The sequence below is a fragment of the Pan troglodytes genome, chromosome 21, assembly GCF_028858775.2.
Source record: "Pan troglodytes isolate AG18354 chromosome 21, NHGRI_mPanTro3-v2.0_pri, whole genome shotgun sequence".
Classification (NCBI taxonomy): Eukaryota; Metazoa; Chordata; class Mammalia; order Primates; family Hominidae; genus Pan; species Pan troglodytes.
In genome coordinates this window covers 41,252,380-41,276,254 of record NC_072419.2, presented here as the reverse complement: position 1 = coordinate 41,276,254, position 23,875 = coordinate 41,252,380, and the positions used below count along the sequence as shown (strand labels likewise).

At 43.3% G+C, this 23,875-nt stretch overlaps 1 protein-coding gene and 1 pseudogene across 4 annotated transcripts in view; both read left to right on the top strand.

The window, feature by feature from the left end:
- TRPC4AP (transient receptor potential cation channel subfamily C member 4 associated protein) overlaps nt 1-23,875 on the top strand; it is an 89,360-nt gene that overhangs the window by 52,107 nt on the left and 13,378 nt on the right. For 2 of the 4 annotated variants that reach the window (XM_514600.9, XM_063803328.1), the window contains exons 8-9: nt 5,834-6,019; nt 19,484-19,626. In XM_514600.9, the coding sequence (XP_514600.2) occupies nt 5,834-6,019; nt 19,484-19,626 (329 nt within the window). Of the gene's footprint in view, nt 1-5,833; nt 6,020-19,459; nt 19,627-23,875 lie in introns of all 4 variants that reach the window. The other 2 variants (XM_063803327.1, XM_003316874.7) reach the window with 1 other exon arrangement.
- LOC112206625 (U6 spliceosomal RNA) lies at nt 10,393-10,491 on the top strand (annotated as a pseudogene).

Below are 23,875 nucleotides of genomic sequence, written 5' to 3'. Positions count from 1 at the left end.
AGTCCAAGATCAAGGTGCTGTCAGGATTGGTTCCTGGTTGAGGCCTTTCTTCCTGGCTTGTAGAAGGCCACCTTTTTATTGTATCCACATATGAATTTTCCTCTCTGTCATTGAGGAGAGATAGAGATCTCTGGTGTCTCTTCCTCTTCTTAGAAGGACACCAGTCCTCTCGGTTTAGGGCCCCACACTTATAACCTCATTTAACCTTAATTACTTCCCTGTATTAGGCAGCAGTCTCCAGAGAGACAGAAGCAGTAGGATTTATGAGGTGGGATTTGTTAAGGGAATTGGCTCACACGATCACAGGCAGAGGAGTCCCATGATAAGCCATCTGCGACAAAAATTAGCCGGGCATGGTGACACGCCTGTAATCCCAACAACCTGGGAGGCTGGGGCAGGAGAATTGCTTGAACCCAGGAGGCAGAGGTTGCAGTGAGCCGAGATTGCGCCATTGCACTCCAGCCTGGGCAACGAGTGAAACTCCGTCTCCAAAAATAAATAAATAAAATAAAAGATAAGCCGTCAGCAAGCTGGAGAACCCGAGAAGCCATTAGCATGGCTCAGTCCAAGTCCGGAAAACTTAGAACCAGGAAAGCTAATGGTGTAGCTCCCCGGCTGGAGGACCCCAGAAACTGCTGGTGCAAGTCTCAGAGACCAAAAGCCAAAGATCCTGGAGTCTGATATCCAAGAGCAGTAGGAGAAAAACTTCCCACTCCAGAAGGGGGAGAATCCCTTTTTGTTTTCCTCCATCGCCTCCCACTGCTCCCCCACCAATTGGATGGTGCCTGCCCACATTGAGGGCAGATTTTCCCTTAGTTCACAGACTCATACACCAATCTCTTCTGGAATCACCTTCACAGACACACCCAGAAACAGTGCTGTGCCAGCCATGTAGGCATCCCATAGTCCAGTCAAGTTGACAGCTAAAATTAACCATCACACCACCGCATTCCCTAAAGGGCCTGTCTCAAAACGCAGTCATATTTAGGGCTAGAGCTTCAACGTATGGATTTGTGGGGGCGCGGGGGGTGGGGACACAGTCCATAACTGTATGGAAAGCTGAAATATGTAGGATGTTGCCAAAAAGTTTTCGTTTCGTTTTTAATAAACTGTGGCTGTGAGGTCATTTTCTTGTCTAGCAAAAATAATGATTTACGCTATCTTCCTGGGGCTCAGATAATTTACATGTAATTATCTAATGTAAATTATCTGAGCCCCAGGAAGATAGCGTAAGTCATTATTTTTTGAGATTCATTTTAAAATAAATAATTATTTTTTGAGTCCTTTTTGAGATTCTCAGAACTACCAGTTGTTCTTCTGTCGATTTAGAAGAGAACAGCTGGTTTCCTTCTGGGGGAAAGTAACGTCTTTCAGGATTCTTAGCAGAGATGTAAATGAAGCTATAGGCTAGATAATTGTCAATTTATAAGTGACACTTAGCTGAGAGGGGCTGAATTATGCAGCACATGAAGCTGGAAAGCAGGAGGGGAAACTACAGGAGTATGTGGGGAATACTGATGTTTCAACAGTGAGAAGAGAGAAGAGGCCTGCTTCTGCAGAAATTCTCAGGGGTTGTGAGTGATTTAGTTGTCAGTTTAACATTAACCAGCCAGGTGTGGTAGCTACTGATAAAGCTGTGAGAATTACAAGGACTGGGTATGCTGGGATGTCAGCCCATGAGATTGTGTATGAGTTGCTAGGTATGATTGGTCCAGTGAATTTTTTTCTGGGGAGAAGGTCTTAGCTTTTATTAGCTTTTCAAGAGGTGAGTGACTCACAACAGCTCAGGAATCTCAGGTGGGAAGTCAGACTTAGAACCCTGAGTAAAGGGCACTTCCCATCTGGAGGAGTGTGTTGAGTGTGCAGGAATGGGGAAGACTAGCTCCTACATGCTGTCCTGAGAGGAGCAGGTCAAGCAGCAGGAGCTATTTTTGCTGAGAACAGAAGTATAAGAGTAAAAATCCAGCTGTGTGAAGATTTTCATGTAGAATACAAATTCTTTTTATTTCTTTTTTGGTTTTTTTTGCTTTGTTTTATTTTGAGACACAGTCTGGCTATGTTGCCCAGGCTGGAGTGTAGTGGCACAATCTTGGCTTACTGCAACCACCACTTTCTGGTTCAAGCGATTCTCGTGCCTCAGTCTGCGAAGTAGCTGGGACTACAGGCATGCGCCACCAGGCCCGACTAATTTTTTTGTATTTTTAGTAGACATCGGTTTTGCCATATTGGCCAGGCTGGTCTTGAACTCCCAAACTCAGGTGATCCACCCACCTCGGCCTCCCAAAGTGCTGGGATTACAGGCATGGGCCACCATGCCCCGCCTATTGATCTGTTTTTAGAAAAAATAATACACACCTAAAATTTTTTTTAAATGATACAAAAAGTACAGCAGAGAGTTTGTTCCCCTCCCTGTGGTAACTTTTTACCAGTTTCTTAAACGTCCCTCGAAAAATATTCTATACATGCCCAATCATGGGATGGGGGAAGGAGGGAGGGACAGAGAGAGATTGACTCCTTTCTGTTTGTACAGATGGTAATGTAAATAGGTAATATAAAATAAGTGCTGCTCTCTTTTTATTAAACTTATCTTGCCAAAAATTACACTCTAGTATATATAGAATTATATGATTCCTTTTTGTAATTATATAATATTCTATTATACAGGCATACCGTAATTTAATTAGTCCCCCATTAACGGAAATCGGTAAGTGTTGACAAATTAACCCTCCAAAGAAATTACTTGTTCATCTTCCCCACCGTGTTGTCTGTAGCCTTTCCCAGTACAGAGCATTATCAAACTTTTTTATATTTGCCAAGCTGATATGTTAAAAAAAAAAAAATGGTGTCTCAAACAAAAATCTATTTCTGTGTAATTATTTTATGGAGATGGAAGTCACGTAACATAAAATTAGCCGTCTTAAAGTGAACAACTCAGCGGCATTTAGTACATTTACAGTGTTGTGCAGCTACCACCTCTATCTAGTTGCACGTTTTCATCACCCCAAAAGGAAACACCGTACACATTAAGCAGCTTCTTCCCATTACCCCTTCTCCCCAACCGCTGGCAACCACCATTCTGCTTTTTTCTCTGTGGATTTACCTATTCAGATTACTTCATATACAGTCATGTTGTCACTTAGCAGTCTCTATCCTTCTGAGAAATGCAGTGAGGTGATTTTGTCATTGTGTGAATGTCATAGAGTGTACTTGCACAAACCTAGCTGGTATAGCCCATGATACATTTAGGCTGCAAACCTGTACAGCATGTTTCTGTACTAAATACAGTAGGCAGTTGTACCATAATGGTAAGTATTTGTGTATCTAAACATAGAAAAAAGGTATAGTAAAAATACAGTATTATAATCTGATGGCACCACCGTCTTCTGTGTGGTCCGTCGTTGACTGCAACAGCGTTAATGCAGTGCATAACTGTAAACGGAATCATACAGCATGTGGCCTTCTGAATCTGGTTTCTTTCACTTGGCATAATGTTTTTGTGGTTCATTAATGTTGTAGCATGTCAGTACTTCATTCCTTTATATGGCTGAATAATACTCATCATGTAGATACCACAGTTTGTTTATCCCTTCAGTTAATGGACATTTGGGATATTTTCATCTTTTGGCTGTTGGGAATAGTGCTGCTATGAACATGTGTGTACACATATTTGTGTGTGCACCTGTTTTCAATTCTTTTGGGTATATATGTAGGAGTGAAATTGCTGGGTCATATGGTAATTTTATGTTTGACTTTTTTTTTTTTTTTTTTTTTTTTTTTTTTTTGAGACGGAGTCTCGCTCTTTTGCCCAGGCCGGAGTGCAGTGGCGCGATCTCGGCTCACTGCAAGCTCTGCCTTCTGGGTTCACGCCATTCTCCTGCCTTAGCCTCCCAAGTAGCTGGGACTACAGGCGCCTGCCACCGTGCCCAGCTAATTTTTTGTACTTCTTAGTAGAGATGGGGTTTCACCGTGTTAGCCAGGATGGTATCGATCTCCTGACCTTGTGATCCACCCGCCTCGGCCTCCCAAAGTGCTAGGATTACAGGCGTGAGCCACCGTGCCCGGCCAACTTTTTGAGGAACCTCAATGTAGTTTTATTTTATAACTAAGGTCAAACATCATCTTATAGCCACTCACTAATTATGGGAGGTGTGTGTGTGTGTGTGTGTGTGTGTGTGTTTGTGTGCACACGCGTTGAGACAGTATTACTCTTGCCCAGGCTGGAGTACAGTGGTGCAGTCTCAGCTCACTGCAACCTCTGCATCCCAGGTTCAAGCAATTCTCATGCCTCAGCCTCCTGAGTAGCTGGGACTACAGGCGCACGATACCACGCCTGGCTGATTTTTGTATTATTGGTAGAGATGGAGTTCGCCATGTTGACCAGGCTGGTCTTAAACTCCTAGCTTCAAGTGATCCACCCACCTTGGCCTCCCAAAGTGCTAGGATTACAGGCATGAGCCACCGTGCCTGGCCAGCTTGTCTTACTTTATCTCTACTCCCATTCACTATACCCTACTTCACCTTGGGTTATTTTGAAGTAAACCCCAGACATCGTATAATTTCACCTGCATATATTTCAGTGTTTCTACACCATAACGACTTTTAAGAAACGTAACTGCCACTATATCAAAAATTAATAGTAATCCCTTGATATCCTGAAATATCTAGTTATTTATTAATTTTTAATTAGGTGTAACATTCACATGGTTCCAAAAAATCTGCAGATTCAAAAAGGTATTTATTGAAAAGTTTCAGTTCCACTGTTACTCTCAGTGACCTAAATCCCCTTTTCCACTTGACGGACATTTTGGCTGTTTCCATCTTATGGCTGTTTACTGTGGCAGCCACTGCTCTTGGCTTCTTTTCTGTCCTTCCAGGGAGACTTAATGCATATACAGGCAAACATGATCAGGCATTAGTCTCATTTTAAAGAAGGTTAAATGATGGAGTCAGGATTTGATAATGGATCTCCCTGCCTCCAAAGTTTATGATGTTCTAATATGCCGATCAGAATTTCCACCTCACTCATTGTGAATAAAATGAGATTGGTGGAAAGAAAAATTGGGTGATTATTCAGTTTTTTTCTTTACCTTAAAAAAATGTTTATCTTTCATCCTGCTAGTAAATGTTACAGGAAAATTAGAAACTATAGATGAGTAATTTTAAGAGAAATGTTTGTATTCTCTCCTGCTTAGGAACAGCCACAGTAAATTCCTTGGTATATATGCTTTCATTCCTTCTGTATTTTGAAGAAGCAAATATTTAAATTTTTGAAGAAAATTAAATTCATATTGTTTAATAATTTACTCTCTTTCTCTAACAAGTAAACAGCTGTTTTGAGTCACTATATAAAGATGTATGTGTCATCATTCTTAGTGTCTATGCAGTATTCCATTGTATAAATGTGTCATTGTATTTAATTAATCAGCTGTTGATGAACATTTAGTTACCTTCACCTTTTTGCTGTTACAGAAACCACATCAGTAAACCTCCTTATACAGATATTCTCGTGTAATATGACTGGTTATTTCGTTATGGTAAATTCCCAGAAATTGACCTCTTGGCTTAAAGACACACACATTTAAGGCATAAAGATTATTCTGATTTATATTCCCAGTAGATAAAAAGCCTGTTTCCCTGTACCTGCTAAAAACTGAGCTTATGCCTGTAACATAATTACTATTTACCTTGGTTTGACATTTCATTTTAAAAGAGTAGCTTTAGCTACTATCAGAGTAAGAATTATTCCTATCATGCAGATTGTTTGTTAGGGCTTTAGGGGTAGTTTTGCTGGTCTCTATTTTGAAAATTTCCTCGCTTGTTCTTTCCCTGGCAGCGGCCCTTCTCAGCATTCCTGGCTTTGTTGAGCGGCTTTGCAAACTGGCGACTCGAAAGGTGTCAGAGTCAACGGGCACAGCCAGCTTCCTTCAGGAGTTGGAAGAGTGGTACACATGGCTAGACAATGCTTTGGTGCTAGATGCCCTGATGCGAGTGGCCAATGAGGAGTCAGAGCACAATCAAGGTATGGAAGGATGGGTCCCCTGAGTGATCGGGAGCTTTTCCTTGGGCACCTGGGACCATTCTTGCTCTTCTTTCCAAGAAGGATTAATTTGAGATTTGCTCAGAGTAGAATTGTCCTCAAGGCAATTCTAGACCATGACTATTAAGACTCTTTTGACAGCTTGTTACAGAAACTTCATTGAACTCCCCAAAGTGGACCTGATTTCAGGGAGAAGGGCTTTGTTGCAGACCTGAGACAGCTGTGTCTCAGGGACTAACAAGAACCAGTAACCAGAGCATTCTTAGGAACCTAGAAACTTCTCTCCTCGTCTCTTTTTCTTTCTACAGTGTTTCTTAGTCTTCTCTCTCACTGTACCCTGCCTTTTCCTGGTCCCCTTGATGGGACTAGGCAGAAGACTGCCTATTAAATAAGAAGACTCCCAGTCTCAGCTCCAGCTTCCTGGTAAAGAACTCTGGCCCATCTTTGGTTAGGTGCCCAGCCCTAAAGCATTTGACTCTGGCCAGCAGGTTCAGAATATACAAACCCAGGAATTCTCAGCTCCCAAACAAGGAATAGGTTTCTCATTGGGAGTGGGGGGCCATCAGCTTTTCTTCTTCCCTCCAGCTCCAAATTGAAGAGACTAAGTTCTCGGTGAGTATGGCAAAGAGGTCAGAGGCTTCCTTCCTCCACCCAGCTCCATACTGTACTCACGGTGTGGAAGCTCTATCCCACATACTTCAGGCCAAGAATTCTATGGCTCTGATCACCTTTGCCCTAGCTTGCTCATGTACAGAGGTTTTACACTGGGAGAGGCAAGCCCAGAAGACTGGAGGCTACTGACCCTGCTCTGAGAATTTGCCCACAGAGAGAGGCAGTTAATAAGAACAGAGTCCAGGGAAGTTCATGCCTGAGGAGATTTTGATGGTAAGCAAATAAAAAGAGGTACCTCTTCTTTTTTTTTACTCTTTTATTTTTTATATTTTCTCTTTTTTTGAATAGAGACGGGTTTTGCCATGTTGGTCAGGCTGGTCTCAAACTCCTGGCCTCAAGTGATCCACCCTCCTTGGCCTCCCAGAGTGCCAGGTTTATAGGCATGAGCCACTGTGCCTGGCCAGGTACCCTCTTCTTAATTAAGAACAGGGTGATCTACAGGCCAGCTAGTTCACCAGAGAACCAGGGAAGGAGACAGCTGAGAAGAACTCTCCCAAGGTCAGAACAAAGCTCAATTTCAAAAATTACCCCTTCCTGAATTTAATTGAATTAGACTTTGGAGCAGTGTATACTCCAGGGCATTATCAAAAACAGTCGAGAATTCAGTCAGCAGTTAGTAGAGCCTAACAGCTGGATGTGATACCAGAAGAGGTAGAAAGCTTAACAGAGAGATCATGGAAAGAGCTAGTCAAAGACAGCCTGGCTGAATGTCATCTCAGGGAGACTGTGTACATGCCCAAGGTTGCACTCTCTGAGGCACAACATGAAAATCTTCACCAGTCTTTGGGGAAGGAGACTTTACGAAAATAGTCTAACCAAGTCACTAAACTAATAAATAAGCAAATAACAACAACAAACCCTGAAGGAGGGGGAATCAGTATCCAGAGTTGCTACAGTATATTACTTAAAATGTCCTTTTTTGAGATGGAGTCTCTGTCGCCCAGGTTAGAGTGCAGTGGCACAATCTCGGCTCACTGCAACCTCTGTCTCCCATGTTCAAGCAGTTCTCTCTCAGCCTCCCGAGTAGCTGGGGTTACAGGTGCATGCCACCACACCCGGCTAATTTTTTGTATTTTAGTAGAGAAAGGGTTTTACCTAGTTGCTGGTATTGAACTCCTGAGCTCGGACAATCCACCCATCTTGGCCTCCCAAAGTGCTAGGATTACAGGCGTGAGCTACCACACTCAGCCTAAAATGTCCAGTTTTTAACAAAAATTGAGACATACACACAAAAAACAGGAAGTGTAACCTATACACAAGAAAAAGCAGGCAACAGAAATTTCCTGTGAAAGGGTCCAGATACCAGATTTAACAGCAGCCATTAAAAATATGATCAAAGGGCTGGGCGCGTTGGCTCACACCTGTAATCCCAGCACTTTGGGAGGCTGAGGCGGGCGGATCACGAGGTCGGGAGATCGAGACTATCCTGGCTAAGACGGTGAAACCCCGTCTCTACTAAAAATACAAAAAATTAGCTGGGCGTGGTGGCAGGCGCCTGTAGTCCCAGCTACTGGGGAGGCTGAGGCAGGAGAATGGCGAGAACCTGGGAGGCAGAGGTTGCAGTGAGCCGAGATCTCGCCACTGCATTTCAGCCTGGGCGACAGTGCAAGACTCTGTCTCAAAAAAAAAAAAAAAAAAAAAGATCAAAGAACTAAAACTATGCTTGAAGAAGTAAAGGACTATTTGATAATGTGTCGTTAAATAGAGAATAACAATAAAAAGATAGGAAGTATTTGAAAAGAGCCCAGTGGAAGTTCTAGAGTTGAAGAGTAGTATAATAATCAGGCCAGGTGTGGTGGCTCACACCTGTAATCCCAGCACTTTGGGAGGCTGAGGTGGGCAGAGCATTTGAGGCCAGGAGTTCAAGATTGGCCAGGCCAACATGGCAAAACCCCATCTCTATTAAAAATATAAAGGTTAGATGGCCATGGTGGTGCACACCTGTAATCCCAGCACTTTGGGAGGCTGAGGTGGGCGGAGCACTTGAGGCCAGGAGTTCGACATCAGCCAGGCCAACATGGCGAAACCCCATCTCTATTAAAAATACAAAAGCTAGATGGCCATGGTGGTGCACACCTGGAATCCCAGCTACTTGGATTGCTGAGGCATGAGAATCGATTGAACCCGGGGCAGAGGTTGCAGTGTGCTGAGATGGTGCCACTGCAGTTGCGCCTGGGTGACAAAGTGAGACTTTGTCTCAAAAAAAACTGTTTTTTAAGTAGTATAATAATCAAGATGAAAAAATCACTAGAAAGACTCAGCAGTAGATATGAACTGGCAGAAGAAAGACTCAGCAAAATAGGTTGATAGAGATTAAACATTCTAAAGAACAGAGGGAAGAAAGAATAAAGAAAACAGGGCCTTAAAATAATGTGGGGCACTATTAAGCACACCAAGATATGCATAATGGGAGTACCAGAAGGAGATAAAGTAACAGAAAAATTATCAAAGAAATAATGCTGAAAATCTCCCAAATGTAATGTAAATCATTAATGCACACATTCAAGAAGCCCAAAGAATCCAAGTCGGAATACTCAGATCCACATGCAGACACATGGTAATAAAAACGCTGAGGCCTGGCATGTTGGCGCACACCTGTAATCCCTGCACTTTAGGAAGCCAAGAAGGGTGGATTGCTTGAGCTCAGGAGTTCAAGACCAGCCTGGGGAATGTGGCAAAACCCCATCTCTTTGAAAAAAAAAAAAAAAGTTAACCAGGGGTAGTAGTGCACACCTGTAATCCCAGCTACTCAGGAGACTGAGATGGAACAATCACCTTAACCCAGGAGGACGAGGCTGTAGTGAGCTGCGATCACAGCCTGGGTGACAGAGCGAGACCCTGCCTCCAAAAAGAAGAAGAAAAAAAAATCCTGAAAGATAAGAAAATCTTGAAAGTAGTAAGAGAAAAATGGCTCATCATGCCCAAGGATATTCCAATAAGATTAGTGGCTGACTGCTCATCAGGAATAATGGAAGGCAGAAGGCAGTCGGGTGACATATTCAGAATGCTGAAAGAAAAAAACAGTCAACCAAGAATCTTGTATTTTACAAAACTATGTTTCAAAGATGAAGTTGAAATAAAAACATTCTTAGAAAAGAAAAACTGAAAGAACTCATTAGTAACAGACAAACATCTGGAAATTAAGCAGCATACCGACTTATGAGAAATACCAAAGGAAGTTCTTCAGGTTGAAAGCAGGTGACTTCAGACAGTAATTTGACTCCACATGAAAAACAAAGAGCACCTTAAGTAAAGGTAATTCTGTAATTATAAGAGATTGTGTAAATGCATATTTCTTCTCCTTTTCTTCAGTTAAAAAACACAAACCATCTAATTATATTGTTGAACCTATAACATATGGAAACATATTTTGCAATAACTGTAGAAAGAAAACGGGTGGTACCAAAGTTGTAATGGAGTATCATGACACCAAATTGCAACTTGAATCCCTAGGAATCGGTGAGGAGAACCAAAATGGTAATAAGAGGGTAAATATAAAAACTCCATAAATGTATACTTGCTCTTCATTCCTTTTCTCAGTTTCTCTAACATAAAATTATTTAAAGTAACAATTAGAACAAGTATTGTTGGGCTTTTAACATACATAGATACAATATGCACAATTACAGCACAAAAAGAATGAAGATGGAATGGAGCTCTAAGTTAGAATAAATCCGAAAATGCTTGCTTCAGCAACATATTCCAAAATTGGAACAGTACAGAGATTAGCATGGCCCCTGTGCAAGGATGACATGCAAATTCATGATGCATTCCATATTTATTTCTAATTTTTAAAAAAAAATCTGGAAAAGATTAAGATGTATGTGGTAAGCAACTTCTTTTTTTTTTTTTTTTGATATGGAGTTTCGCTCTTGTTACTCAGGCTGAAGTGCAGTGGTACCATCTTGGCTCCCCACAACCTCCGCCTCCTGGGTTCAAGCGATTCTCCTACCTCAGCCTCCCGAGTAGCTGGGATTACAGGCATGTGCCACCATGCCCAGCTAATTTTGTATTTTTAGTAGAGACGGGGTTTCTCCATGTCGGTCAGGCTGGTCTCGAGCTCCCGACCTCAGGTGGTCCACCCACCTTGGCCTCCCAAAGTGCTGGGATTACGGGTATGAGCCACCGCGCCCAGCCAGCAACTTCTAAGAAAGTAACTTGGGGCTGGGCGCGGTGGCTCACGCCTGTGATCCCAGCACTTTGGGAGTCTGAGGTGGGCGGATCACGAGGTCAGGAGATCGAGACCACCCTGGCTAACGTGGTGAAACCCCGTCTCTACTAAAAATACAAAAAAATTAGCTGGGCGTGGTCTCGGGCGCCTGTAGTCCCAGCTGCTGGGGAGGCTGAGGCAGGAGAATGGCGTGAACCCAGGAGGCGGAGCTTGCAGTGAACCGAGATCGCGCCACTGCACTCCAGCCTGGGTGACAGAGTGAGACTCTGTCTCAAAAAAAAAAAAAAAAAAAAGAAAGTAACTTGGGAAATACAGTAAAGAAATAATTGAAGGAGATATAATGTTATACTAGAAAATATTAATCAAAAGAAACACTAAAGGAGATATAGAGGAACAAAAAAACACACAAGACATACAGAAAACAAAAAGTTAAATGGCAGAAGTCAGTCCAGCCTTATCAATAATAACATTAAATGTGAATAGATTTAACAATTCATTCAAAAGACAGATTGTTATATTGGATCAGAAAACAAGATCCAGTTATATGCAGCCTATAGAAAACACACTTTCAATTCAGAGATAAAATAGGTTGAAAGTAAAGGACAGAAAAAGATGTATCATGCAGGCAGCATCCCCGAGAAAGCTGGAGAGGCTGTACTTTTAAAAAGTTGGAGGGACAGAGTCTCACTCTGTCACCCAGGCTGGAGTGCAGTGGCACGATCAGCTCACTGCAACCTCCACCTCCCGGGTTCAAGCGATTCTGATGCCTCAGCCTCCCAAGTAGTTGGGATTACAGGCAGGGAGCCCACGCCCAGCTCATTTTTGTGTGTGTTTTTAGTAGAGATGGGGTTTCAGCATGTTGGCCAGGTTGATCTCAGATGGCCTCAGGTGATCTGCCTGCCTTGGCCTCTCAAAGTGCTGGGATTACAGGCATGAGCCACCACCACCCAGCCAAAAAAGCTGGAGAGACTTTAAAACAAAAACTGTTATCAGAGCAAAATAGGGATATTTGATAATAACAGGGTGAAACCATCAAGAAGATATAACAGTTATAAACATGTATGCATCCAAAAACAGCCCCCAAAAAATACATGAAGCAAAAACTAACAGATTGGAAGAGAGCAGTAGTTCAAAAACAACAGCTGGAGACCTTAACATACTACTTTTAATAATGGATAAAACTAAGCAGAAGATCAACAGGGAAACAGAAGACTTAAATAACACTGTATACCAACAAGGACTAACAGAGAACTGTAGAACCCTCCACCCAACTACTACAGAATGCACGTTCTTCTCAAGTGCACATGAACATTCTCCAGGACAGACCATATGCTAGGCTGTTAAAAAAAAGTTCAGCAAATTTAAAAGGATTAAAACTGTACAAAAGTATGTCCTCAAATCCCAGTGGGGTGAGTTAGAAATAAATAACAAACTTGGGAAATTAATAAATACATGCAAATTAAGCAGTATACTTCTAAATAACCAGTGGGTCAAACAGGAGATCACAAACAAAATTAGGAAGTGTCTTGAGGCCGGGCGCGGTGGCTCACACCTGTAGTCCCAGCCCTTTGGGAGGCCGAGGAGGCGGGTCGCTTAAGGTCAGGAGGTCCAGGCAGGAAAATTGCTTGAACCCCCGAGGCAGAGGTTGCAGTGAGCCGAGATCACACTACAGCCTGGGTGACAGAGTGAGATTCCATCAAAAAAAAAAAAGGAAATATTTTGAGACAAATGAAAATGACACTATGTATCAAACTTATGGGATGCAGCTAAAGTGTGCTTAGAGGGAACTTTAGAGCTATAAATGCCTACATTTTTAAATAAATCTAAATTGCCTAAATGTCTACCTTAAGTCATTGGAAAAAGAACAAACATCTCAAAAGGAAAAGGAAGTAATAGGTTTAGAGTGAAAACTGGTGAGATAGAGAATAGAAAAACAGTAGAGAAAATCTGTAAAACCAAAGGTGATTTTTTTAAAGGTAATCTTTAAAAAGTTCAACAAAGTTGACAAACTTTTAGCCACACTGACCAAAAAAGAAAGGCTCAAATTACTAAATTAGAAATGAAAGAAGGTACGTTACAACCAACCTTTTTAAGAAAGTAAGAGGACTCTAAGGGAATACTATAAACAATATAAGCCAATAAACTAAATAACCTAGATGAAATGAGCAAGTTAAAAGACACAAACTATTGCAGCTAACTCAGGAAGAAATAGAAAACCTGAAAGAAGTATAACAACGAGATTGAATAAATAATGAAAAACTGCCCACAAAGAAAAGTCCTGGCCCACATGGCTTCACTGGTTAGTTCTATCAAATGTTTCAAGAAGAATTCACACCAATACTTTCCAGACTCTAATAGAAAATAAAAGAGGAAGGAACAGTTCCCAACTTACTCTTTGAGGTCATATTATCATGATACCAAAACCAGATAAAGACATCACAAGACCAGTATCTCTTATGATTATAGGTGCAAAAATCTTCAACAAAATACTAGCACACCAAGTATAGCAACATACAAGGATTGTATACCATGACCAAATGGATTTATGCAAGTTTGGTTCAACATTTGAAAATCAGTTTATGTAATACACTGTGTTAATAGAATAAAGGACAAAAACCACATGATCGTTTCCATAGGAGCAAAAAAGCATTTGACAAAATCCAACACCCCTTCATGGTAAAAACAAAAACTCAGGAGAGAACTTCCTCAGCCTGTTAAAGGGCATCTACAAAAACCCATGGCTGACATACCTAATGGCAAAAAAATTGAAAGCTTCTACCACTAAGATCAGGAACAAGACGAGTTCCTGATCGTTTCTGGAAGTGGCAGTGCCATTGCCACTTCTCTTCAGCATTGTATTGGAGGTTCTGGCTAGGGCAGTTAGGCAAGAAAAAGAAATTAAAGGCATGCAAATTAGAAAAGTAGTGAAACTGTTCACAGATGGGATGATCTTATATGTAGAAAAATCTAAGGAATCTACTATAAAAACCAGTAAACTAATAAATAGGTTCAACAAAGGTTCAGAATACAAGGCTAATATTAAAAAATGAGTAGTATTTCTATAGAGTAGCAATCAACAAACCAAAAATTAAGAAAACAATTTTATTTATAATAGGATCAAAAAAATAAAATACTTAGGAACTTAAGTGTAAAACTTATACTCTGAGAATTCTAAAACATCATTGAAAGAAATTAAACCCTAAATAAATGTAAAGACATCCCATGTCTTTGAATCAGAAAATGAATATTGTTAAGATAATGATAGTCCCATTCTGATCTATAGATCAGCCTTACAGATTCAACACAATTTCTGTCATAACTCTCAGCTGACTACTTTGCACAAATGGAGTAGCTGATCCTAAAGTTCATGTGGAAATGCAGGAGACTCGGATTAACAAAAACAGTCTTGAACTAGGCCGGGTACAGTGACTCATGCCTGTAATCCCAGCACTTTGGGAGGCTGAGGCAGGAAGATCACTTGGCCTCAGGAGTTTGAGGCCAGCCTGGGTAACATAGTGAGACCCCTGTCTCTATAAAAAATTTAAAAATTAGGCAAGCCTCGTGACACCCACCTATAGTCCCAGCTACTCAAGACGCTGAGGTGGGAGGGTAGCTTGAGCCCAGGAGTTTGAGGCTGCAGTAACCTGTGATTGTGCCACTGCACTCCAGCCTGGGTGACAGCAAGACTCTGTCTCAAAAAAAAAAAAAAAAAAAAAACCTAAGACAACTCACATCCTGACTTGAAAACTTACTACAAAGCTGCAGTCGAGACACTATGCTGCTGGCCTGAGGATAGACATATTGATCAATGGAATATTGTTGAGAGTTCAGAAATAAACCCTCATGCTTATTATGATTAATTGATTTTCAGTGGGTACCAAGACCATTCATTGGTGGAAACAGTAGTAGTCTTTTCAACAAATGGTATTGGGACCATTTGATGTCCACATGCGAAAGAATGAAGTTAGATCCCCTGCCTTATGTCATATACAAAATTAAAAGGGTCAAAGACCTAAATGTAAGAGCTAAACCTGTGAAACCCTTAGAAGAAAACATAAGGATAAAGCTTCATGACCTTGGATTTAACAATTTAGCTGTCATACACAATGACATCTGAAGCACAAGCAACCATATAAATAATAAATTGGACTTCATCAAAATTAAAACTTTTTGTTCTTCAGAAAACACAATCAGGAAAGTGAAAAGAGAACCCACAGAATGGAAGAACGTTTTTTGTGGGTAAGGCAGGGTGGGACATCTTTCAAATCATGTATCTAATAAGGGATTTGTATCTAGAATGTATAAAGAACTCCCATAACAATAATAAAAAAACCCATTTCAAAATATAGACAAAGGATCTGAATAGACGTTTCTCCAAAGAAGATATATAAATAATTATTAAGCACGTGAAAAATGTTCACCGTCATTAGCCGTCAGGGAAATGCAAATCAAAACCACAGTGAGGCCAGGCACAGTGGCTGGCACCTGTAATCCCAATACTTTGGGAGGCCAAGGCAGGAGGATTGTTCAAGACCAGCTCAAACAACAGAGCAAGACCTCATCTCTACAAAAAAAATTTTGTTTTGGTTAGCCAGGCATGGTGGCATGTGCCCATAGTCCTGACAACTTGGGAGGCTGAGGTGGGAGGATTGTTTGGGTCCAGAGTTCAATGCTGCAGTGAGCTGTGATCCTGCCACTGCACTTAAGTAGTCTAGGTGATAGAGGAAAAAACAAACCCCACAATAATATAGTACTTCATACTCACTAGAATGGTTATCATCAAAAAAGGTGGATAATAAGGGTTGGCAAGAATATGGAGAAATCAGAGCCCTCAATCACTATTAGTGGGCATGTAGAATAGTGCAGCCTCTTTAGAAAAGAGTCTAGCAGTTCCTCAAAGGGTTAACATACAGTTATGTCATAGGGCCTAGAAATCCTACTCCCAGGTATATACCCAAGAGAAATGAAAATATATGTTACACAAAAACTTGTTCAGGTATGTTCATCACAGCATATTCATAACAGCCAAAATATGGAAACAACGCAAATGACTGTCACCTGATTAATGAATAAACAGAATTTTTTTTTTTTTTTTTGAGACGGTCTCTCTGTCACCTAGGCTACAGTGCAGTGGTGTGATCACAGCTCATTGCAGCCCTGACCTCCCAGGCTCAGCCATCCTTCTACCTCAGCCTCCCAAGTAGCTGGAAACAGGTGCACACCACCACACCCAGCTAATTTTTTTATTTTTTGTAATCAAAAGAGACAGTATCTTGCTGTGTTGCCCAAGCTGGTCTCAAACTCCTGTGCTCAAATGATCTTCCCGTCTTGGTCTTCCAAAGTGCCGGAATTACAGGCATGAGCCACTGTACCAAGCCAGAATGTGATATATTTATACTAGCGGATATTATTCAGCAATAAAAGGGAATGCTGATAGGTGCTACAACATGGATAAACCTTGAAAACATTGTACTAGGTGAAAGAAGCAGTCACAAAAGATGGCATATTGCATGAGTTCATTAATATGAAGTGTCCTGAACAGGCAATTGCATAGAGATGGAAAATAGTTTCATGGTTGCCTAGAGCTAAGGAGTTTGGTGGGAAATAGGAAGTGACTGGTAGTGAGTACAAGGCTGCTTTTGGGGGGTGATGAAGATATTCTAAAATTGATTGTGGTAATAGCTGCACAACTCTATGAATGTCCTAAAAATCACGATACCATGGTTAACTAAATGGGTGAATTGCATGGTATGTGAATTGTACCTCAAAGCTGTTAAAAAAAAAAAAAAAAGTGAGTGTGCATGCCCACAGAAAACAGTGCAGTGCAGACAGAGAGTGGTGACCGCTCCAATCGGTGTGGTAGAGCTGAAGAGACTCAGGGGAGCACAGGCCTTGTGAGCTGGTTTTCCCATCCTCATCCTTGGGACTGGCCTTGTTGCTAAGCTCTGGCCATTGCTTTGGAGACTGTTTCTTGAAAATATTTATCGCAGAAAGTCTTGTCAGGCCTGCGCAAGCCAGGCACCAAAAGTTGGTGGTGACTTGGAGAGGGGTCAGGCTGCCCTGTCTCTTTCTTCGCAGACGTTCATTTCTCAGTAGGACTTGTGTGCCCCACACTGTGCCCACTGCTTGCATAAACATCCTTCCCTGCAGGACTCCCTAGAGCACCATGGGCTGGGTGCCGAGGATGCCAAGCACGCAAGGTCTCACAGCAGTGCACGACAGAGGCAGGATTCTGCGTGATAGTTCTTCAGGTTCACTTCACAGATTAGCTGACACTTAACTGTTCTGGAAGCTGGGCCAAGGAGTGCTAACATGGAAATTGAGTAACTATAGTTTTTTGCCCAAGGTACAGGAGAATAAATATGAGTAGATAGAATCTCTTAAATTAAAAATTTCTCCAGTAAATTTTTCCTAAGTCTTTGCCTCCTGCCTGTTTAGTTCCCATTAAAAGCTTGGAGATGAAAAAGAATACAAAGTAACAAGCATTCGCAGAAAAACTCAGTTTTCTGAGAACTTAACTTCTATTTAGTTTCTAATTGTATGTTGCTTACTTGGGGCTATGTTCCAGGCACCTTCAATATATTCCTCTACTCCTTACAACATTAAGGGGTAGGTATGGTTGTCAGTATTGCTGTTTTACAAAGGAGGATGGATACCGAAGCACAGAGAGGTCCACTGATTTATGGAAGACCACCCGGCTAGTGAATGGGGTTCAAACCCAGTAGTCGGGGTTCAAACCCAGTAGTCTGGCTTCAGGGTCAGTGCTCTTAACTACCGTGCCACGCTGTGTCTCAGTCACACTTCATTCAGCAGCTTGTCGTCTTCCAGGGTTGTGATTTTAACATGACTGGGAAAGATAGTCCCAAGTCTGTAGGATAGAGTAAGTTAGATTCTCTCTCTTTTTTTTTTTTGAGACAGTCCAGCTCTGTCGCCCAGGCTGGAGTGCAGTGGCACGATCTCTGTTGGTTCACTGCAACCTTCACCTTCCAGGCTCAAGCGATCCTTCCACCTTTCCCTCTTGAGTAGCTGGGACTACAGGCGCATGCCACCATGCCCAACTAATTTTTTAAATTTTTTTATAGCAATGAGGTCTCACTGTATTGTCCAGGCTGGTCTCAAACTCCTAGGCTCAAGCAGTCCACCTGCCTCGGCCTCCCAAAGTCCTGGGATCATAGGCATGAACCACCACACCCAGTCGGAATAAGTTAGGGTCTTCTGTCTTGATACTTTAAAGAGTATCACTGTGTTTTCTGTATGAGCCTTACCTGAATATATCTGATAACCACTCCTCTATAACACATAGAGGCCTTTGCAAAAGGCCTCTAGGGAAACAGTTCCTGTAGGAACTTGAGAGGACCTTGGCAGTTACTGATTCATCTGTTCACCTTTAAAATGAGGAAACTGAAGGGAAGTCACTCTGCTAAGATCACCTAGCCTCTCCTGACTCTGACCAATGCCCTCTTAAAATAGTAGGGATCTACGCTGGGCACCGTGGCTCACGCCTGTAATCCCAGCACTTTGGGAGGCTGAGGCGGGCAGATCGCTTGAGGTCAGGAGTTCAAGACCAGCCCGGCCAACATGGTGAAACCCCATCTCTACTAAAAATAGAAAAATTAGCTGGGCGTGGTGGCGCATGCCTGTAGTCCCAGCTACTCGGGAGGCTGAGGCAGGAGACTTGCTTGAAACCAGCAAGCGGAAGTTGCAGTGAGCCAAGGTCATGCCACTGCACTCCAGCCTGGGTGACAGAGCAAGACTCTGTAAATAAGTAAAGAAAGGATCTAGGAGTGAATGGGGGCTTCCTAAGAATCAGATGCTGGGCTTCTCTTATGTTCCCATTCAGTCTGCACAGTAACCCTAGCTGTCTGCTGCAGAGCAGTCTAAGGCCTAGTGAGGAGGTGACTGGCCCAAAGTCATAAAGCCAGCAAGTCTGACACATATCAAGTGTCCCATAAATATCACTTAGCTGCTGTTGATGTTAGCAGTAATGACATTGGGTAAAATGAAAATCTGCCTGTAGATAATATGTTCATCTGCATCAGTAGCATCAGTTGTGATACCCAGTCTGCTTTAGAAAGTTGAACCTTAGAAAAATTTAGATGGTTCTTCTTTTAAAAAATGGGGAATTCTTCAAAAAGAATCCCTCTTGGGCTTCAGCAGTGTCCCTCATGGAGTCTCAGCAGAAGAACCAAGTAAGCAGGGCCATTTGCGACTTGAAGAGCGGTCCCCATAATTTGCTGTCATACATCTGCCTGGGCACTTTCTGGGGGTCTGGTTGGTGGCAGGAGAAGGGCATAAGCAGGGAGGGATGGGTCATGTTACTGTATTGGCTGTGTCCAAATATTTTTACTTTATGTTAAAGTTGATGAGGCACAACTATTGCAGAGTCCATTTTTCCGAGTCTCTGCGCTCACCTGGCTCCTGGGGGTGTGGAGGGAGTTTTGCAGCTTTCAGAGTCTGTGTTTTGGGCTCAAGGCCCAGCCAAATGGCCATGCTACAAGTCTGTTCAGAGCAGGTTCGAGGGGCAGAAACGTGTTTCCTCACAAGCTGTGACTCAATCCTGTCTCCGGTGGCTGTGTCAGCCTCCATTGTGTTCCCTCCTCCAGGGGCTTCTGAGGAGAATGGCCTGCCTCACACGTCAGCCAGAACCCAGCTGCCCCAGTCAATGAAGATTATGCATGAGATCATGTACAAACTGGAAGTGCTCTATGTCCTCTGCGTGCTGCTGATGGGGCGTCAGCGAAACCAGGTGGGCCCCTCTCCAGCGTCTCAGGACACGGGGAGCAGGTGCTGCCCGGGTGCTCATGGTATGCCAGGTGCTCCACTGGGCCTTCTGTTAGAATGGCTCTCGCTTTAGCCTGGCAAAGCATAGGGGTATTTCTCCTTCTGTTCTACCCATAAGGAAACCAGGCTGATTCCAGAACCGGGAGTCTTTTCACTGTGCCTTGCTGTATGGAGCGTTTCTAGGCAGTCCTGGTTGGTGCTGAGGGCAGAAGCAGGCAGTTGCCTCTGTGAGGTGAAGACTAAAGAGTTGAAAGCTGGCAAGCCTGGCCCTGTGGACGTGCTAGAGGAGTTGCCAACCTGATGTGGGCTCAGGGCAGTGGGACAGAGCCCAGAGCTGTGTCTGCTTAGGAAAACTGGGCAAGAACAGGGAGCTCCAGATGTGCAAGGTTCCCTGAGCCTTGAAGTAGTTCCAAGACGGAGGAGGAGGGGCCCATAACCTACAGTGGAGGAAAAAGGGCTTGGAACAGTGCGGCCCTCCTCAAGACTATTGAGAAGTAGCCTTTTCCTGCAGACCGCGCCCTTCTAGGGAGGAAACCAAGCATGGGGGCAGGAGAGGCTGGAGGCTCAGCAGTCCTTCCACATCTTTCTGAGTCAGACACTGGACTGTCACAAGTCTGGGCAACAGAGGTGCAGTTACCCCCATTTTACAAGTGAGGATGAAAACGTCCAGAAGAGAATGAAAGAGTGTACCAGGTGGGAGGGGGCAGTGCCCTGGGGAGGAGTGTGCATAGTCGCTGGAACAGTGAGGCAGCGCGGGACAGCCTGGAGCAAACAGCCAGGAGAGGAGGGCTGAGGGCTCACAGGGACCAGGTCACGTCAAGCTGTCACAGGCCATTTTAAAGACTTTGGTTTTTACTCTGAGTGAAGTGAGAAGTCATTCCTCTGACTGCTTTTGGAAAGACTGGAAACAGCAAGGAAGGGAATAGGGCGACCATTAGGGGCCCTCATAATAGGGCCAAGAGATGATAGCAGCTAGGACCAGCACATTGATGGTGGGACTGGTGGGAGGTGGTTGCATTCTGGATATGTTTTGAAAGATAGGATTTGCTGATGGTTTGGATGTGAACTTAAGAGTGAGGAGAGGAGTTAAGGGTGACTCCCAAGGTTTTTTGCCCAAGGAAGTAGGAGAATGGATTTGCCAGGTATTGAGGTGGTTAAGACTAGCAGGTAAGGGGTGGAGGAGCAGGCTCAGGGAGGAAGATGGGGAGTTGCGTTTTGTACAAGGTAGATTTGAGGTGTGTGTTAGAATTGACACTTGGATTGATGACCTACAGCTGGTGTTGGGGAGATGGCAAGGCTGGAGGTATCACTTTGGGAGTCCTCAGCATATGGTTGTATTTAAAACCAGGACACTGGATGAGATCCCACAGTGATAGCCACAGCATTGGTGTCCCTTCCTTCAATACGGAACATGTTTTTAATAAAAAATAATAGTTTTAGGGACAGCTTTTATGCATTGAGTGCTATTACTTTTTTGAGGCACTTTCACAGTTACTTATATGTGAAATAATTGTAGGGACAGCTTCTGTGCGTTGAGTGCTATTACTTTTTCGAGGCACTTTCACAGTTGTTTGAATTTTCAGGTATTTAGTAAGTTACACAACAGGTGGTGACTCTGTGTCCCCACACTCGATTCTTGAGAAAGCCAGGGCATAAACTGGGCTGTGCGCTCAGGGGACAGGCCTGGATAGAGCCAGGATTTAAACTCTGCTGCCCTGCCTCCTCTTTCTGCCCTCTCACAGCAGTTCTCTGTTCCCTGAGCCTTCTTGTTGCCAAGTTGCTATGAGTTGTTGCGGTCTTGAGTTAAACTGTATGATTACAGTGCTGGTTCCTTGGGAAGGGACCACTAATGACCTTGAAATCCTGGCCCCCCAAAACCACTGTTTCACTAGCATGTTCTCATTTGCACAGTCAGCATTTCCTGGGTTTCTGCTGTGTGCCGGGCACCGTGAGGATCTGGATTCCCAGATCCTGCCTACACTGGGTAGCAAGGGGAAGGGTTTCCTTGGCCAGGCCTCACAGAAGGCTTCCTCCTTAAAGAAGCCTCCTCGTTAATGAGCAGTTGGGCCAAGTTCTCAGACCAATCTTGGCCAAATTGAAATCTCAGGACTGGAAAGGCTCCCCATGTGCTGTCAAGTTTCATCCCTCTGGTGCTAATGAAAACCATCCATATAGCAGTCGTTTCTTTTAGTGCCCCCTGAGTAGCTTCTACAGTACCTCACTGAGCCTTTTCAACAGCTCCATTGTCCCCCATCGCCTTTTCTATCAAGGGACTTGGGCTCAAAGAATGTTGCCCAGGGTCACAGAGCTATCTTGTGAACCCAGGGCTGTCTGACTGCAGAGATAAATGCCTGAGCCTGTACCCGCTGCCTCCTCTGGTAGAGTGGCACTTCATCTCGCCCACCTCCTGCCTACCATCCTGCTATAGAGCAGGCTACGGGGCTGGACCTGAGAGTAGGAATAATGCATTCTACAAGTAAAATTTGTTTTACAAATCTTACACGTGAAGAAGCTGCTATTTTCTTTCTTTCTTTTTTTTTTTTCTTTTTTTGAGACAGTCTTGCTCTGCCACCCAGGCTGGAGTGGTGCAGTGACATGATCTCGGCTCACTGCAACCTCTGCCTCCCCAGCTCAAGCGATCCTCTTGCCTCAGCCCTCCAAGTAGCTGGGGTTATAGGTGCACACCACCACACCCAGCTAATTTTTGTATTTTTAGTAGAGACAGGGTTTCATCATGTTGGCCAGGCTGGTCTGAAACTCCTGGCCTCAAGTGATCCGCCCGCCTTGGCCTCCCAAAGTGCTGGGATTAGCAGGCGTGAGCCACCATGCCCGGCCGAGAAGCTGGTATTGTTAAGAGAAAAGGGAAATGATGTAGTAGAAACCTCAAACCTAAGCACTGGCCTGAACTTAGGAGACCCAGGGTCAGGTCCAAGTCTGCCTTAGAAGGCCCCTCTCTTCCCAGCTGTGTGACTCACCCCTAATCTCTTAAGCTTGGGTTTCTAGTCTGTGCAGTGAGGCAATTGCACTGGATGAATTTTTTTGGGCCATCGTTGGAACATTTTATAGCTGTGTGACCTGGGCCTGGCTTAGGGCCCTTTGGAGTGAGACAGGAAGGCACATGGCTTGGTGAATACCATAGATGTCAGCCGTACCTCCCCACCCCCAGTTAAGCAGGGCAAGGTAGATCCAGGCTGGGTTTTAGTAAAGGCCTGAGTGGCAGAACAGGTGTCATTTTACATCAGCCTCAGTCTAACAGATTCTGGGCTGCTTATGAGTCTTAACACTGGCCAGAGGCTGTGATTTCTAGTAGGAAGAGAATAGTCACCTCTATTACTTTCAGTGGCAAAAATTGCAATTACTTTTACACAACCTAATATGTTGAAGGAAGAGGTCCATGGAAATGGAGGCTGCCAGGGATGTCTTTGTCAGCTTCTGGTCTCCCAAGATAAATGCATACCTGTAGTGGGCTAGAAAGGGACAGACTTAAGATCTGAACACCTGAGTTAGGTGCCGTTGCAATCACTGACCTTACCCAGGCTGGTCTTGCTGAACTTCTCCCCCTTGTAAAATAGCAATAAGCGAGCACTGGTGCTGTGTGCAGAGCTTTACATCTGCTTTCTGACTCGATCCTTACAACAGCCCCGAGAAGGGCTAGTAATAGCCTTATGTTATATAAACAAATTTTAACAGGGAAATCATTCCTGCAGTTCTGTTTTAAAAGATATAAATTAGTATAAGTGAAGCCTCTCTCCCCTCTGATCCTTGACATTCTATTCTGATGGTTCCATGAAGCAGCTAATTTTACCAGTTATTAGTGTATCCTTCTAGAGACATTTTTATGCTTACAAAGGCGAATTGTATTCCTCTTTTTTTACACAATCAGTAATACAGCATGAGCACACTTGCTTTCCCAGTATTACCTCTTGGCAATTGTTCAGTTCACGACATATAAAAATACCTTGATTCTTTTTTACTGGTGCCTTGTATCCCATTGAGTGGCATACCATAATTTATTTTAGGGTATTACAAATAATGCTATAGTGAGTAGTGTTGTAATTATGTATCATTTAGTGTTTATATGGATCTGTCTGAGTGTAAATTCCTAAAGTGGAATTGCTGGTTTAAAGGGATTATGGATTTGCAATTTTAGAGCTACTGCCAAACACTCTTCCCTGTTCAGGTCATACCAGTGTGCCCTCCCACCAACAGCGTGT